Genomic DNA, 16,610 nt, shown 5'->3' with positions numbered 1-16,610 from the left:
CGATTCTTTCCACTTCAGGCAAGCGGTTTCAGTTAGAGGTTTGAGCAGATTCTCTGGGAGGGGTAGAGATAACTAGGCCGTCGTTGCTCCTGATCTTTCATCTATATGCGGTGTGGAAATTCCCGTGACCCTGCGGTGCTGTTCGTGGGTCAGTAGGTGACCGGAACTTGTGGTCTCAATCTCGAAACATTGCATGGCAAGTGATCCGGCGTCGGGACGCTTTCTGTTTAGACATTCCGGGATACTTAGAAGGTTGTCTTGAGGCCCAGCGTATTCTGTTTGTGCAAAACGAGGAATAAAAAGAGGAATCCTGCTTATAGCCGTGGTGTTGCTAATACAGTAAAAGGGTCATGCCAAACTGCCCTTAGGCACGCGGCAACAGGGTTACAAAATAGTAAAACAACTGCACACATGCTTACCGTACCCGCTTTGCATAAAGGTAGATAACAAGGCGCCTAGGGTCTGATAGATCGTCCACTTTCTAGCCACGCTTTCTAGCACTTTGTTGAGCGTGATGGTAAAATGTTACAAGATGTTTCGGTTGACCTTCGTAATCCTGCTATTGAACTCTCCGTGTGATGCTAATGCCCAAGCTTCCGCGGGGAATCAATCCCGTCTGCATAGAGTCTCGAGACCCCGCTTGCAGTAACCTTGCTAAGAACCCACATCGGGCTGTGACGGCTGATCTGCAAAGGCCCACTCGACCGCTGCCCTTGCAAGCCACCCCACCTTCTTACCCCACCTACACCCTTCTGTTTAGTCGTCACAGCCAACTGAACATCAGCGACCACTACTACCTAATCTCGCCGCCAACTTCGGAATGCCCACTGCCACAATGATGAGCACGCAGCGTGAGCATCACCGGCCACAGCAGCATTCCGAGCGTCCTGCCGCGGCATCGTCCGGAACTGAGGACGTGTTGGAGGGCCTCCGGAACCGCGCTGGCGAGAGTGACAGCCCCTACGTACGTCGCCATGTCGAGACCCCTGTTGCGTGGCAGCTGCTCGACGCAGCAACACTGGCGAGAGCCACAGCTGAGAACAAGCCAATATTCATGCACATTGGCTTCCTAGCCGACCACCGTGAGTGCCCATAACTGCCACGACTTCCCTTAGCCGGCTAACCAAGATCCCCCGCCAGTTTGCCATCTTACCACCCAAGACTCCTTTCTCAACTCGTCGGTAGCCGCGTTCCTGAACGAAGCCTTCATTCCTATCATTGTAGACAGAGAAGAGCGTCCGGACCTCGATACCATTTACCAAAACTACAGCGAGGCCGTCAACGCTACCGGTGGCTGGCCCCTGAACCTCTTCCTGACCCCCGACCTCTACCCCATCTTCGGCGGAACCTACTGGCCCGGCCCGGGCACTGAGCATAGCACTGCCGGCGGCGCCGCGATTGCCGCAGACAACACGGGGGAAGAGTCGTACAATGATTTCCTCGCCATCGCCAAAAAGATCCACAAGTTCTGGGTTGAGCAGGAGGAGCGATGCCGCCGGGAGGCCTTCGAGATGCTGCACAAGCTCCAGGACTTTGCCCAAGAGGGTACCTTTGGCGGGGCCGGAGGAGGCCCCACAGCCCCGGCTGCTCCGCAGGTGGACTCGGGCGATCTCGACCTAGACCAGCTAGATGAGGCCTTGGCCAGGATATCCAAGATGTTCGACCCTGTGGATTATGGGTTCGGGACGCCCAAGTTTCCGAATCCGGCGCGGCTGTCTTTCCTGCTCAGGCTTGCGGTTTTCCCGTCCGAGGTGCGCGATGTCATAGGGGAGAGGGAGGTCGCGAATGCCACTTCGATGGCCATCAGCACTCTCAGGCGGATCCGAGACGGCGGGTTGAGAGACCATCTCGGCGCCGGCTTCATGCGGTTCAGCGCGACCAGCGACTGGAGCATGCCGCACTTTGAAAAGATGGTCGGGGAGAATGCCCTGCTGTTGGGTGTGTTCCTCGACGCCTGGCTGGGTTACACGTCAGCAGGTGGTAAGGGGCTCGCCTTGGATGGCGAATTCGCCGATGTTGTTTTGGAGCTGGCCGACTACCTCACGAGTCCGTTTATACGCCAGCCCAAAGGAGGGTTTGTGACAAGCGAGGCAGCCGATTCCTTCTACCGGAAAGGCGACAGACATATGCGGGAGGGTGCATACTACCTTTGGACCCGCCGTGAGTTTGATCAGGTTGTCGGTGGAGGCGCGAGTGACCACACTAGTTCGGTTGCTGCCGCGTATTGGAATGTGCTGGAGGACGGCAATGTGCCGCAGGACCAGGACCCGTTTGATGAATTCATCAATCAGAACGTCCTGTCCATCAACAAAGACGTGACCGAGCTCTCAAAGCAGTTCGGCGTTCCGGCCGAGGAAATCAAGCGCCTCGTCTCTATTGCACGGAAGAAACTAAGAGCTCATCGAGAGAAGGAGCGCGTCCGCCCGGCAAGGGACGAGAAGGTTGTGGTCGGTGTAAATGGCATGGTCATCTCGGCGTTGTCCAGGACAGCAGCTGCCGTGCGCTTTCTTGACGAAGGGACATCAGCGAGGTGCCTGCAAGCCGCAAGAGAGGCCGCCACGTTCATTAAAGAGAACCTATGGACCGATTCGAGCAGCGATGAGCGCAATCCCCTACATCGGTTCTTCTGGGACGGCCCTAGTCAAACACTCGCCTTTGCTGATGACTACGCCTTCCTGATCGACGGCCTCTTGGATCTTTACACTACGACGCTTGAACAGGAGTGGCTGACGTGGGCCAAACAATTGCAGGGTATTTTTTTTTTTTTTTCTCTCCTATCAATCTCTTTCCACCTCCTGTCCTTCATCTTTTCCTCTCCGCCTTCATCTCTTTATCCCAGCGCTAACCGCCCATACACTAGACACGCAAACCCGTCTCTTCTATGACTCACCTGCAAGCAAAAACCAGGAGCAACAAACTCCCACGTCATCCCCTCGCCATGCCTACTCGGGCGGCTTCTACTCGACAGAATCGGAGACTCTGAGTCCCACCATTCTACGCCTGAAGAGCGGCATGGACAAGGCTCAACCCTCAACGAATGCCGTGTCTGCTTCGAACCTATTCCGTCTCGGCGTCCTTTTAGACAGCAAGTCGTATACCCTCCAGGCGAAAGAGACCATCAACGCGTTCGAGGCCGAGATCTTGCAATACCCCTGGCTGTTCGTCAGTCTGCTCAATGGTGTAGTGGCTGCCCGCCTGGGAGTCAAGAAGGTGTGCGTCCAGCGGGGCGATCAGAAAGCGCTTAGAGAGTTTTATACTTCTCCAAGGGCGGAGGCTAGAGTGCTCCTACTTGTCGATGAGAGGACGCAGGGGACAGATACTAAAGCATCATCTGGGCGAGAGACTTCGACGGGAGTCATGGAGGGACCAGCAGAAGAGTTGCGGAGCAAGGTGGAGAGCATGACGATCGAATCCCATCCGTGAAGACGGCCAGCGCAGACAGATGAGTGACCGGAAGTGTAGCCACAGGGTCTACAGCGCGGGTCGCCTCTCAAAGATTTCCCACGCCATCAGCTCCTCAATGCTCTAGCTTTCCTTCACTTTTCTTCACAACCAAAACACCGCCAAATAGAGTTCCGGACTAGATACCAACATTTTTTTCCTATTTCGCCAGTTACGCTTCTCCTCTAGGTATGGCATTCATAGGAATCTACTTCCAGATATTAGATATCCATGCAAAGGGCGAGTCCCACGACGGTTCAGGAAATGCGCTTCCATCACTAGCTTAGATTACCAAAGAACAGTCCTATACACAAGGTTGCATACTGGTCTTAGAAGATCAATCATTATCGGTCGTTGATGAGGGGAGAAGGATGATGGCTCGAGGAAGGTGTTTCAGTCATTGGCTTAGATCACTAAAGAGATTTTTATATACAGGGTCCATTGATCACCGGTCGCTAACGAGAGGGAGAATGTATAGACGGCAGCCCCGTGCGTGAGATCACGTTCTTTGAGGTGGTCCGGTCCTGCCTGAGGCACATCTCACATGGAATTACGAAAACCCTTTGCCAAGAGGGATTGCTCGCTAGGTATGCACCGGTATGATACAGGGTCACACTCATGGCAACAACCGGACCTTCTTGCGATCTCATAAGGGTATCTAGTCTACATTCTCTTCTCCAAGTTTCCTCCGCCCCTCCCCCCTTAGGGAACCGGCTCGTCACTCTCCCCCAGTCACAGCCCCCAACCCCCTAGCCCGCCCTATCTCGTTTGTCTGGCCCCATTCAGATCCGAGGACGAGGGGATAACCACCCACCCAGGTGCAGCGTACGACGCCAAGTACAAAGGGGAATCCTGGGTTTGTCTTTGGTCTTGTTGGGTGGCACCATCGTGATCTGATTACTCGATGCCCCGGCCGGACTTCGGGTAAGAACAGGGGGAGGGGAGATGGGAGGTTGACTATGATTATGGTAAGCGAATCCCTGGAGCTTGTGGATTATTTGGCCGACGGCCCTCTCCTGTTCATGAGGCCGTGGAAGAAGGCCTGGAGGTGATCTGTGTCCATATGCGGAGTGGCTTCCATGGCGCCCTCGGACCCGGTCGGGCTCGGGGGCTCGGAGCCATATGCTTGGCGGTCCTGCGAGAAGGATAAGTCAGGCGGGAAACACAGAGAGATGGCCAATACATTAGGGAGTGACGCACCTTGAGCCGCTGTACCATGTCGTCGGCGTCCACCTGGATACCGCCCATGTTGAACTGCACCGGGCCGATATGCTCGAGCACCTTTGCTTCCGCCGTCCGGTCCATGTCGCCGCCGACGAGGTCCGTCTCGTCCAGTTTTTTGTGCTTGTGGCGCGACTCCTCCCGCGACGCCTCTTCGTTCTTCTGCTTGAAGGCCTCCAGGACCTTGAGCTGCTGGGCGAGGAACGTCTGGGTGTCTATCGTTTCGACCTCGAGTTCGGTCGAGTGGGTGTTGCGCCCTGCTAATTGGAGCGCGTCCATGGTGGGGTCTTGCACCGAAGATTCGTAGAGGGCGACTGCAGACCCTTCAGGGTCTTCCCGCGCATTTTCGTCGTAGCAGTAGTCGTCCTCGTGGCCGTCACCATTGGCCTCCCCGTTCTCTGTATCGCCGCTCGTCTGGGCTCGCTGAAAGGGCTGGTCGAGGTCGATCGACCACCCGTTGCTCACGCGCTCGACGTCGAAGCCCTCCCTCAGCACCCGGATCTTTCCCCACGAGTCCCAGTTTGGCGGCACAACAATCTTGTCTCGGTCGATGACGTTATGTTTTAGCGGCTGCTTCTTCAGAAGCGAGTGGATGCCTAGGCTCGAATGGATTAGGGTGGGCAGTTGGGAGGGAACAGAAGGGGTTGTGTAGATTAATGATGCGCCATCTGTGGCATCTGGGCGTTAGCATCAACAGGTGCGCTGCCCGGGAGAAGAGCCTCACGCTTCAGGAGCACAGTTCGCATAAATTGTAAAACGACATCGAACTCTTCCTCCTTCCAGCTCTGCGTCTTTTCCAGGTACTCCATCTTCTCAGCCTATAATGACTGTTAGCGGTTCGGTCGGCAGGAGGAAGGAAACAGGTCTGGGGCGCGCACATTTTGGCAAACTAGACAGAGAGGTAGACCTAGCGCATCTTCCCACTCTCCCGGCCCTAGCGGGAGGGCAACCTCGACCTCTGACGAAGGGACGGCAGCGGTGCCGTCGAGGTTTGTCCCGCTCGCGCCGCCTCGGCCCCTGTCTCGCCACGAGAGCATGACCTCTTCCATGGCATCCTTGCATTCGTTTGTCAACGATACCAGCACCGTCCGCAAGAGCAGGATCCATTCCCGCAGTTGTCGCATCCACTTCCATGGCTGGGACCAGTCCAGCAACACCACGATCAGCGTGTTCGGTATCGTCTGGGGCGTAAGAAGCGGCTGTAGGAGGGAGGCGAATGCGGGCGATGGGCTGGTAAGCGTGTAGAGGGAGATGCGCGCCAGGGTATCCTCCTGGTCGGCGTCGAGGACGTCGTAGTAGGTGTAGCCGAGGGCGAAGCTGTTTGCGACGGGGGGCATCCGCGAGGCGTTCCGGTCTAGGGTGCGACGGAGCTCGCTGTTGGAGAGCGACTCAAAGAAGTCGCGCTGCGAATCGACAGTGCCGCCGAGGAGGATGATGTTCTTCTCTGGCAGCCGCTTGCCGCTGGCCACCGAGTAGAGCATAGAGTTCCACAGGTCCTTCTTCTCCGCCTTGTCGCCATTCTTGGAATCGGAGCCGGCAGAAGCGGCCGTGTAGCTCGAATAGCGGTTCGTGTTTGCCGTCATGGCTGCGCCCGCTCAAGGTTGCGCTGCGGTCTGGCGCATTGGTCGTGGGTGACGCTCGCCTTGGTAGAAGGGGGGTGGGAGGGGGGTCGCAAATGGGCAAACAATGCAAGCGTTAAAGTCGTTTACTGGCTGTCTCGTCTCGCTTGACCATGGCCTCTAGTGGCATGGCCCCCTTGGCATATCACGAACCCACTGGCAGGCTGGCTGCTGAAGGTGAACCGATGCGGGCCGTTAATTCCCCGGAAACATGGGGCTAGGACCTGACTTTAGTTTGCTGGGTTGCGGTGGGCTTGGGCAGATGGACGGGACGCGATTGGAGTTGTGAGAGGCGAGCGGAAATGGGCAGCTGGGTGGGTCCCCAACGCGTGTGGGGCATGGCCTTTTGCTTGTCCTACCTTGATACGGTAAACTATGTACAGTACAGCACGTGGACGTGTATGTTCAAGCAGCTTCAACCTCGCGACCTCCTCGTTCGTATTACCGCCAAGAACGGCAGTTCCCAGACGAAGTCTTAGCAGCTCAAATCAGACACCCCAGTTCCCATTAATTATAAATCGCTGGAGGAATTGACCCCTTCTTGCCATCTCTTCCACCAGCCCGCCCAGAGTCCTAACTTGACCAAGAGTCGGATGTGTCGACTTAATCGGAGCAGAGTTGCCGAGGTCTGAGCAATGTCGGTGCACGAGAGTTCGCTGCGCTGTGACTTTGGTCAGGAGGTGAAGCTGGACGAGCCGGGCTGACGGGAGATGGCCCCGGCCTTGAGCACGGAGCCTAGAAAACGTCTGGCTAGACCGCATCTGGTTTGTCCAGAGATGGTCCTGTGGGTATTCAGGAATAGGATTTTGTTATTTCTTTCTTTCCTCCTTTTTACCTTGTTATTAAGTCTCAGTGGGTCATTCCTTTAGGAATTACCGACCGCCAAAAAGGAATCCTCATAAACATCAACTCGATATCAAAGCCATGATATACTCGATGACCTTCAAATGCCAGGTGCATACTTGTAATCTTGTCTTATATCCCAAACCTGGTATCTAATTCAAGCTCTGCATCTTCCTTGTCTAACGTACGCTTTCCTTTTCCCCGGCGCTTCGTTTGCTAATTACATGTTAAAGAAGTAGCTGGCAGTTCAATGTCCACAACCCACGGTAACTGAGCTCCATCTTCTTTATTCAAAGGCTCGATAGAGGCGTTGACAAACAGTGTTTTGCGTCCCAGCTCCAGGGGATGTTCGTCGAGCGCACAATGGCTCGTAAGACGGTAGCCATCCTTCTTGAGCGCTCGCTTCCTATTCTCCTTCTCCAAGATTGTTTCAGGTGTATCCCATTTTCCGGGACCGATGGTAGCCAGACTGTCTAACAAGACAGACGACCCGTTGACGATGTCGGTGAAATGGGAAGGATTCTCACTAGGTTGGCCACGCCAGGCAACCAGCTTAGCACCCCATCCTTCGTGAATGTGGCCAAAGCAATGCAGTCGGGGGCGAGCCCTCGCGACGGCGGCGAATAGGTGTTCACATCCCCCGCGTACCTTGGTATCGGTGAGGTCCAGGACTCCCTTGGGGGGGCCGTGCGTGATGACCACGTCAACCGCCCTGCCCTCACCGATGGCGAAGTCGTGGTGCTCTCCGCGCTTGAACTGAAAGCCCCCGCCGGCTTCCCTGGAGGGGGTGAACGGACTGGCGTAAACTGTCAAACTGGCCCCGTTCTGGAGGTCGAAATGGTGGATACCCTCGCTGAGGAACACGATTCCGTTTCGGGATGCTTCGGCAAGGAGCTGCTCGGCATTTCCAAAGTCGCCATACACTCTTTCTATCTCGCCTGGTGTGATTGAGGCGTCAGCACCAGCAACTATCTTCCTGAAGACGGGGGTGTCGAGGGTGAAGTCGTGGTTTCCGGCGATGACGAGCTTCAAGGGCGCGTTGATAGCCCGGAGAAACTTGAGCGAGGTACGGAACTCATCCATCTTCGATTCATCCGTGAGATCGCCGCAGTGTATCGCTACATCAACTGGCAGATTCGGGAGGACCACCTCCCCGGCGTGTGTGTCGGAAAGGATGAGAAATCTGGTCTTGATATTCATCTTGCGTGCAAGAAACGAAAGTGTGATCACAATCAGTGTTTGGTACCGCAAGGATTGTGGCCTGAGACGGGAGAAACTCCGGGGGTTGCTGCAGGCAAGCGAGAGCCTAAATGGAGGAGGATCAAGAATCAGATCCGGATGGAGAGTACCTGTTTTACAGGGAAACCTTCCGGTGGCAACAATTTGCTCCGGCGGTTTGGTGACCGTGACCGGTGTCTTAGCAGACAACTACATCATTTTACGCTCGGCGCTCGGCGATCGGTGCTCAGCGTTCAGACAAACAAAAGCTAATAAAAGACAGAAGCAATACAAATTGCGCAAGAGTTGTAGTCAATACTAGCGTTGCAAACGCATGAGCCTAATGTGACATAGCGCTCAACTAGACAAGCAACATAAGCATGAATCGTTTCAGAGCAGGGCGGATGATGGGGAAACTTAAGAGAGATTGAACTGGCGCCAGCCATTACGATGCACATGACACGGAGAGGAATTTGCATCTTCAGAGCATTGCCCTGGTAAGCAGGACTCGAGGTTTCTGTGTCCACGCAGACTCTGACCGCAGCCTCTCGTAACCTCTCTGGCTCCCACCGGCTGCCTCCTGTCAAAAACAATCTTCCAGCATGAAATGAATCAAAGTGTTCAACGCTCTTATCGCGGCCCAAAAGGGCCACCCCACAGCCGCATACGCTCGCCCTCGGATTTGGCACACAGATCCCGTGGAGCAAGAACAACATTGATGTTGGCATCATTGAATTCCTGGAATAGGACTATTTGTCCTTGGATAGCGGGCACTGTTCGTCGTGGTGAGTTTCCAAAGTCGGTAGAATCTCGCTGTTGGTTGCATGCGGAGCCGATAGGCAACAGGTGACGAGACGTCCATCTGCTGACGGGGGCTACTGAATCTCCTCTGCTCAGTTGTGGAAGGGCTCGTATACCGCCATGCTCCTAGGACCTGGCCAAGACATCTTCGGGAGTTCGCGCTGAGTATAACTTGTTTCCCATGTTGATCTCACGATGGGTAACATGGTATATAAGAAGCGAATATGAGAATTGAATAATGAGCCAGGTCTGGTGACCTCGCATAACATTTATGCAACGTATGTGAAATAACAACAATAAAACAGCGAAGGTTTACTAGAGGCTGTACCGCGAAGAAAGGGCGCAATGACGGGTGAGTGGGATGTGAAGTGAATGAAGCGCGTGGAGTCGATTGCTGGGGCGTGAAGTGGATGAATGCTACGATGGCAGACGTTCCACGAGTAGAAAATCAAATTCCACCGCAATAGAACTGGGCTGGATCGCATTTAGGTGGGCTTGTGGTTGGAGCCGACTCCGGTCCAGTGCACAAGGCATTTCAACGCTGCTCTAGCTACGGCATACCAAGATTAATTTGGCACAGCAGACAAATAATAGAAGAGCTGAATCGCATTGTCTTGGAAGGGGATTTGACGTTCCTTGTCGGTGGGTCTCTTGTGTCATGTGCATGGACCAATTATTGCTGACTCACCAGGTTCTGGACGCAGACGGCAAGGCTCCGCAGTGGACCATCCCCACCCCTCTCGGGTCATCCAACACTGAGAGCCGGCGTCATCCACTCTTTGATCTTCCAAGAGCTTCGTCTGCGAGATCGGTATTTAAGTTTGGGAGCGCACTCTTTTCTTCTGCCTGCCCCCCGGCGATTCTACCCATACCAGCCCCAGATCTCCGTTTCCAACGACTGCGAGAGACGACCAACCAACAACAGCCATGTCTGGCACAGCCAAGTACACGCCCGCTCCCCAGGAGGACCCGGATGCGCACGTCAACTACACGCAGCCTCCCCCATCGTACCAGGCCGAGAGCAGTTCTGCTCAGGATCAGGAGCGTCTCTTTGGGGGACCGCGCAGCAGCGAGGACAACATTCCCGATGACTTCAAGGTAGGTTGGTCGCGACCATGAAGCGCAGTGCCCCTCCGTCGCCACCCCTCTGTTATTTCGTTGCCGTCGCCGTCGCCGTCGTCGCAGAATCGCTAACTCGTCGTCTAGTTTGGAGGATCCGTCGCCGAGGCGACCGTCGAGATCCGGAACCAGTTCATCCGCAAAGTTTACACCATCCTGACAGTGCAGCTCATCGTGACCGGCGCCGTGAGCGCCCTCAGCTTCATGAGCGAGGGCTACAAGGCGTGGATTCAGACACATCCCGCCGTGGTCTGGATTTCGGTACGTTAACCCATTTCCCCTTTCGCCACCCCCATTCTCAACCAGCCCTCCCTTCTTGTATCACGAAACTAACCCCCGGTGCCTCGTCTCAACAGCTCTTCGGCGCCATCGCCTTCATGATCCTCACGTACTGGAAGCGGCACTCGTACCCGACCAACCTCCTCTTCCTCTCCGGGTTCACGCTCCTCGAGGCCTACACCATCAGCGTCATCGTGTCCTTCTACAAGACGTCGGTCGTGCTCAACGCCGTGGTGCTGACGGCGGGCATCTTCGTCTTCCTGACGGCCTTCGCCTGCCAGACAAAGTACGACTTCACGAGCTGGATGCCCTACCTGTTCGGCGCCCTCTGGGGGCTCGTCTTCTTCGGCTTCATGTCCTTCTTCCTCCCCCACACGAGCACCACCGAGCTCGTCTACGGCCTGCTCACCGCCCTCATCTTCAGCGGCTACATCCTCGTCGACACCCAGCTGGTCCTGCGCAAGCACCACGTCGAGGAGGAGATCGCCGCCGCCATCAGCCTCTACCTCGACGTCATCAACCTGTTCCTGGCTATCCTGCGCATCCTCAATAGCCAGTCTAACAACTAAAGACGCATCTTAAGCGGGAGGGGAAGGGTGGTTGTTGAATGTGATAAGAAGGGGATTAGGGATTGGAGACATTGATGAGGTCTACATGTACGCTGTTTGGTACTGGAATGGGGTTTGCTGTTTGCTTTTGGGGGGATGAACAAGGTTGCCTGGTGTCTTATGGTTTGTTTTCCGTCTTTTTGGGGAGATCTGAATTCCCCGGGAGAAGCCCCCGAATCTTCTATTCCGATAATTCCAAGTTATTGATTGGTGCTTTGCTTCAGGGTTCGTTTGGCTCAGGGGGCAATATTAGCATTCATGTCATAGCATATCCCGCGATAGTATGGACAGTATTCGGTCGGCCAACTCAGGTCAATGGTGCAACTCTCACTACGCTAATGCAGTTCAAGGATCTATCGGGTTTGTTTGCGCTGCCCTGCCTACAGGGCCCCACGACGATCAATGTCTTCTGGGACTCGCTACCGAAACGTAGTCGCAATCGGTGCACAGGAGGGTAGAAAAATTGAATTTAGTTGATATCTGCATTAGAAGTCCAATAGTAGAAGTAAGAAAAGGCAGACAGTCAAATAAAGGGGTGGACATGGGTGTGACCGACAAGCCCGCTGTTGCTGGTAGACTGAATGAGACTGGCTGGCAACCGCTCTCGTTGCAAGTCCTCCCCTCCCGACTTGCTCCGTAACGGTGGTCTAGTATTGGCGAGTATTGGGCTTGTAAAGGTTTCGGCCGCGGGTTGGGGATATCGAAACCGAAAGCCACGGACCACAAGTCCCCCGATGACCTCCTCATGCCACTCGTCTCGGACAATCCATCATGCACCGTCTCTCCTGGCTAACGCCTTGCCACCACTCACGTCGACACTCAATCGTCCTTGGTTTTCGTCACAATCATAGGTTGTTTCCGGCGCGAGTATCGTCTTGGTAAAAAAATCGCAAAAAACAACGGGGGGGATATTTTGTCTCTAAGCACAACAAAGAACCAACGCCTGTACGGAAAGATCAGGTCGCGTAGAAGGTCGCATAAACGGGGTCGAGCTTAGCCCTATCGTTCAATAAACGGCAGACCAAGTTCCCAGCGGACAATGAACTGTGGAATCCTTTAGCGGTCCTCCGCGCCGTTGGCCTCGCCGTGGTTAGCGGTCGAGGCTTGCTGGGCCGCAGCCGCAGCCGCCGCCTCCCGCTGCATCCGCGCCTCGATCTCACGCAGCTGGGACTCGCGGGCGAGGAGCTCCTGGCGCTTCTCGTTGATTTCACGCTGGACCTTGACCTCGATCTCGCGAAGCTTCTCTTCCTCACGGCGAAGTTGCTCCTCCTTGAGACGCACCGACTGCGAGGCAAGATCCTCGGGGTTCATCGACGAGTCACTAAACAGCCTGGTTAGCATATACCGAAATGAGTAAAGGGGAGAAGGGGTAACGTACACTCCAGCGCCGCCCTCAACGCTCTTGCTAAGCTTCTCGGTACGGTAGTTCTCGTAGAGGAAATCATGAGTGATCTCCTTCAGGTCGGCAAGATGGCTGTGCAGCAGAGCAGATCGGATGGCCAAGAAATCCGAGTGACGCGGGTTATCGACCTCGACGACACCCCACGGGTACTGACGGGCGCGAACCTTGCGGCCGCCAATCTCGACGATATCCTCCGAACCGACGATGGCGAACGGCATCAGCCCTCTGAGCTCCGCATTCTCCTCGACTGTGTCCTCATCGTCCTCCTCGATGTCGTAGGGGAAGTTGTAGACGGGAATCCGGTAGTGCTCGATATCCTCCATCACCAGTTTCTTCGATTCGGCCAGCTCGGAGGGCGTGAGCGAGTCGGCCCGCCCAATAACGGGGATGACGTTGACCCGGGGTGCGAGTCGCTTCATCAGTTCAATGTCTAGCTCGCGCAGGCTAGTAAATAGGGTCAGCAGAGCCTTAACCGAGAGCAGAAGAGGGGCTTATTTACCCATGGCCGGTAGGAGTGATGAAGTAGAGCATGGCATGGACACGATTGTCTCTGAAGCGGGGGTTACGCTTGATACGCGACTCCTCGGCAAGAATGTCATCGTATTGCCTCTCCAGGTAGCCAACGATCTCTGAGAAGCTGCACGCACAACCGTGTTAGCATGGGCCACGCGAGCCGCGTAAATCTCTCGAAGCGTACCTGGCTTCGTTGTCGATCTGGTCACCAAAGCCGGGTGTGTCAACAATGGTAAGGGAAATGCGTGTTCCCTCCTCGTCCAACTCGAGCTCTGCCAGCGGTTAGATATCCAATGGAGCTCAAGCGTTCCTAGGTGCCGCGGGTGAATGCGTACCGACGGTGATGGGCTTGATCTTGACACCCTCCTCAACATGGGCGGTAGTCGCATCGTCGGACTCCTTGTGGGTAAGCACGGGCTTACCGCATAGCGTGTTGACGAAGGTAGTCCGGCCTAGAGACGCCGTCGTCGATTAGTCCAGGCGCGATCCTTCGAACGATCACCGATGCATGGTGCACGGTGCACGTCTGAGGGAGGGGTCGACTCACCAGTTCCTGAGGCGCCGCAAACCATCAGGCAGAACTGGATGCCCTTCTTGACATTCTTCTTTCGGCGGATCATCTTCTATGGTCCCGCGTTAGCTCGGCTTGCCAATTCAACAGGAGGGGCGGCCACGATTGACCGAAGGACCCCAACGCGCAGGCAGTTGGTAGGAGGGAAGCGGCGAAATGGAGGCCAGTAGGTCAAGATGGCAGGCACCGCAGAGATCACAGAACTGGGGAGACAGGGAAATGCGGACGTACGGCCGGAGAAGACATGATATTGGCTGCGGAGTCGTCGCGTTTTTGGGCACGGGTAGAGCTAGCGCCGACCTCAGAACGACGGCAGGGAAGAATATGCTAAATGGAGGATTGGGATCAATCCGGTCACCAGAAAGACGGCGGCCGAGGAAGTGGTGCGGGACGACCGAGCTCGAGGGTTATCGCGGTGCGGGTTGGGAAAAGGAGAGAGAGGTCGGGATGGGCGTTGACGGAAAATGGTAATTTCACAAATTGTTGCGGTGCTACGGCAAGCCAGAGCACCAGGTTCCCCCAGAGCTTGTCACGCAGGACCCAAGGCGCAGAGAGCAATGGCCAACCCACAATTCAGGGGTCGCTCGCTCCAGTGCCAGCGCCAAACCAGATGAGGAAAGGTGTGTTTGACCCTCCCCCAGGTGCTAGCCGGCTCTTTCTCGGGAGCTCCACTTGCTGCCGAGACGCAGCTGGCGGACAGCTGCCCTCCCTCTGCATGTGGCTTGTGCTCCTCTCCGCCCTCCCCTTCTCACCAAGCATCCGCCTTATCTGCAGGTGGTGTTAGCGCCTCTCCGAAGCAGCCAGCTTCGTGGCTACCTACTTACCTGCCTACCTCCGGGGAACTTGCCTCACGGCCGAAACACCGGTCGTTCTTTAGCTTTCAGCCTGAGATGTAAACGATAATCCGGCAGTCTTGACCTGCAACCCGGAATACCCGGGCTATGCCCTGTGCAGCCAGCGATCCCAAGTAGAAATAATTACCTGCAGCTCACAGCAACCGCCAAGCCCGTCGACACTCCAACGACATCAACGGTTCTACACACAGGCCACTCAGCCGCGCAGAATGAGCCTCTAGCATCATTTACTTCTTCTGCATCGAGACGATTGGCGACGAGTCTTGTGGGGTTGAGCCACTCGGTTTCCCTTTAAATAGGGCCTGGGCCGCAGGCATCCTTCATCGCCGAAACCTCGATACCGTATCCGCGCTCGGTGAGCCGAACCGGGTACCGCAGGCAATCCAAGATGAACACTAGGACCCCGCTGGAGACGCCTGATCGGACCGTTGCTCTCTCCGTCACTTTCAACGATGATTGCAGCTGCTTTGCTGTAGGACTGAGCACGGGGTTCTGTGGTAAGTGTTCTCCGCCATTCGGGTTCAAGGGTGTCGCCTTGCACTGGGGATGCCTCCACCCTCCGTAACCGGATCACGACAGCACTTCCGTGCTTGGCACTGCTGGCCGCGACCTTGAGATTTTGTAGCCAGCCATGGCTAACACGACGCAGTCTTCGAGACGGAGACATGCACGCTGCACAGCGCACGTGGTAAGTCGCCGTGCTCCTCCCATTTGGGGCTTAACACTAAGACTGTCGCCCCGATACAGACTTCAAGGCCGGGGTGGGCTTGGCCCAGATGATGGGTAAAACCAACTACTTGGGTCTTGTAGGTGGAGGAAAACAGCCCAAATTTGCCGCAAACAAGGTAACTCGGACTGGTCCTAGGTCTTTTCCGTACATGATTGCTCACCTGCTAACGCGGCACGACGCACGACCTAGTTAATTCTCTGGGATGAGGCGAAAGGCAAGTCGGCCCTTGATATCAGCGCCTTGACGCCGGTACGAGGAGTACAGTTGTCCAAGGAACGCATCATCGTGGTGCTGCAAAACAGCGTGCGTGTGTACAAGTTCGCGAAGCCGTTGAGCTTCTTGTCGGCATACGAAACGGCCAACAACCCCTGGGGCCTGTGTTGCCTGTCACCGAAGCGGATAGCTTTCCCGGGTAGGACAGTCGGGCATGTGCAGCTTGTCGAGCTCGCTACAGGCAACATCAGCATCATCCCCGCACACTCGTCGGCCGTGAAGGCCGTACAGCTGAGCCGGGATGGCGAGCTCCTGGCGACCGCAAGCGAGACCGTAGGTTTCTCTCGGGCAATCTTGGTGTGACTATCTACTAATGTTCGAGGAAGGGAACCTTGATTCGGGTCTTTACCACGGCTAACTGCGCCCGGCTGGCGGAGCTCAGAAGAGGGATTGACACGGCAACAATCTTCTCCTTAGCGTTCAACCCGTCTGGGACCATGCTCGCATGCACCTCGGACAAGTCTACCCTGCATATTTTCGACGTACCGCATCCTAAGAAGCCGGCACGCCAGCCACAAGCCGGTAGGAGCCCAAGCGGCGGCGGACCTGGCAACAGTGGAGGCGGGTCCGATGGCGGTGATGGACGGGGCAAGTGGGGTTTTCTGTCCCAGATTCCATTGATGCCTCGCGTGTTTTCAGACGTGTACTCGTTCGCCTCGGCGCCGTTCGAGGCGGATGACGAGGGCGCCGCTGGAGGACTTCCCATGACGGAGAGCACGACACTAGGTACGTCGCGGCCAGCCAAGGGGGTGATCGGTTGGCTGGATGAGAATACCTTGGTGGTTATCGGTGCGGGCAAGGACGCTCGCTGGGAGAAATTTGTCGTCCAGGAAGGCGAGGATGGTCGGCGCCAGTGCGTCAGGGAGGGCTGGAGACGATATCTGGCGGGTCTTTAGAAGGAGTCTTCGCCAGATGTAGGGTTGACGGACTGGCCCGATGCATTGTTAATTGAGTAACAGGACCAGGCGGTAGGGACTGGTTTCAGCGGATGGTTGCCCCGGAAAGAGACAGGGCTTGTATTTATAGACACCAGCGATTGGTTTTGCTTTCATTCTTCTAAGGGGTATCTGGGTATCTCTGGGGAACCGGTGTAGAGTTACAACATAGCGGTTCTGCGA

At 55.8% G+C, this 16,610-nt stretch overlaps 6 protein-coding genes across 6 annotated transcripts; 3 read left to right on the top strand and 3 right to left on the bottom strand.

Moving 5' to 3' along the window:
* Positions 1-835: 835 nt before the first annotated feature.
* Positions 836-3,423, top strand: MFIFM68171_02689 (DUF255 domain-containing protein; the record flags this gene model as incomplete). Its single annotated transcript, XM_071058111.1, has 3 exons — positions 836-1,082; positions 1,141-2,751; positions 2,861-3,423. The coding sequence occupies 3 exons, from the start codon at positions 836-838 to the stop codon at positions 3,421-3,423; spliced, it is 2,421 nt and encodes an 806-aa protein (XP_070914212.1).
* A 1,012-nt stretch (positions 3,424-4,435) lies between these two features.
* MFIFM68171_02688 (Dynein light intermediate chain) lies at positions 4,436-6,245 on the bottom strand (the record flags this gene model as incomplete). The annotated part of the gene is made up of 4 exons (XM_071058110.1): positions 4,436-4,576; positions 4,642-5,330; positions 5,387-5,480; positions 5,541-6,245. 4 exons carry the CDS (start codon positions 6,243-6,245, stop codon positions 4,436-4,438), a joined length of 1,629 nt encoding a protein of 542 aa, XP_070914211.1.
* Positions 6,246-7,340: 1,095 nt separating this feature from the next.
* Positions 7,341-8,324, bottom strand: MFIFM68171_02687 (Metallophosphoesterase domain-containing 1; the record flags this gene model as incomplete). The annotated part of the gene is made up of 1 exon (XM_071058109.1): positions 7,341-8,324. One exon carries the CDS (start codon positions 8,322-8,324, stop codon positions 7,341-7,343), a length of 984 nt encoding a protein of 327 aa, XP_070914210.1.
* A 1,746-nt stretch (positions 8,325-10,070) lies between these two features.
* Positions 10,071-11,110, top strand: MFIFM68171_02686 (Transmembrane BAX inhibitor motif-containing protein; the record flags this gene model as incomplete). The annotated part of the gene is made up of 3 exons (XM_071058108.1): positions 10,071-10,241; positions 10,350-10,523; positions 10,619-11,110. The coding sequence occupies 3 exons, from the start codon at positions 10,071-10,073 to the stop codon at positions 11,108-11,110; spliced, it is 837 nt and encodes a 278-aa protein (XP_070914209.1).
* Positions 11,111-12,205: 1,095 nt separating this feature from the next.
* On the bottom strand, positions 12,206-13,684 carry CDC11 (Cell division control protein 11; the record flags this gene model as incomplete). Its single annotated transcript, XM_071058107.1, has 6 exons — positions 12,206-12,470; positions 12,528-12,995; positions 13,051-13,188; positions 13,249-13,336; positions 13,400-13,516; positions 13,612-13,684. The coding sequence occupies 6 exons, from the start codon at positions 13,682-13,684 to the stop codon at positions 12,206-12,208; spliced, it is 1,149 nt and encodes a 382-aa protein (XP_070914208.1).
* Positions 13,685-14,877: 1,193 nt separating this feature from the next.
* Positions 14,878-16,388, top strand: HSV2 (Phosphatidylinositol 3,5-bisphosphate-binding protein; the record flags this gene model as incomplete). Its single annotated transcript, XM_071058106.1, has 5 exons — positions 14,878-14,986; positions 15,139-15,177; positions 15,237-15,334; positions 15,409-15,765; positions 15,819-16,388. 5 exons carry the CDS (start codon positions 14,878-14,880, stop codon positions 16,386-16,388), a joined length of 1,173 nt encoding a protein of 390 aa, XP_070914207.1.
* Positions 16,389-16,610: the final 222 nt, after the last annotated feature.

Source organism: Madurella fahalii (assembly GCF_045866475.1).
Source record: "Madurella fahalii IFM 68171 DNA, scaffold_1, whole genome shotgun sequence".
Lineage (NCBI taxonomy): Eukaryota > Fungi > Ascomycota > Sordariomycetes > Sordariales > Madurella > Madurella fahalii.
The sequence above is the reverse complement of the archived record's forward strand: the minus strand, read 5'-3'. Positions and strand labels throughout refer to the sequence as shown.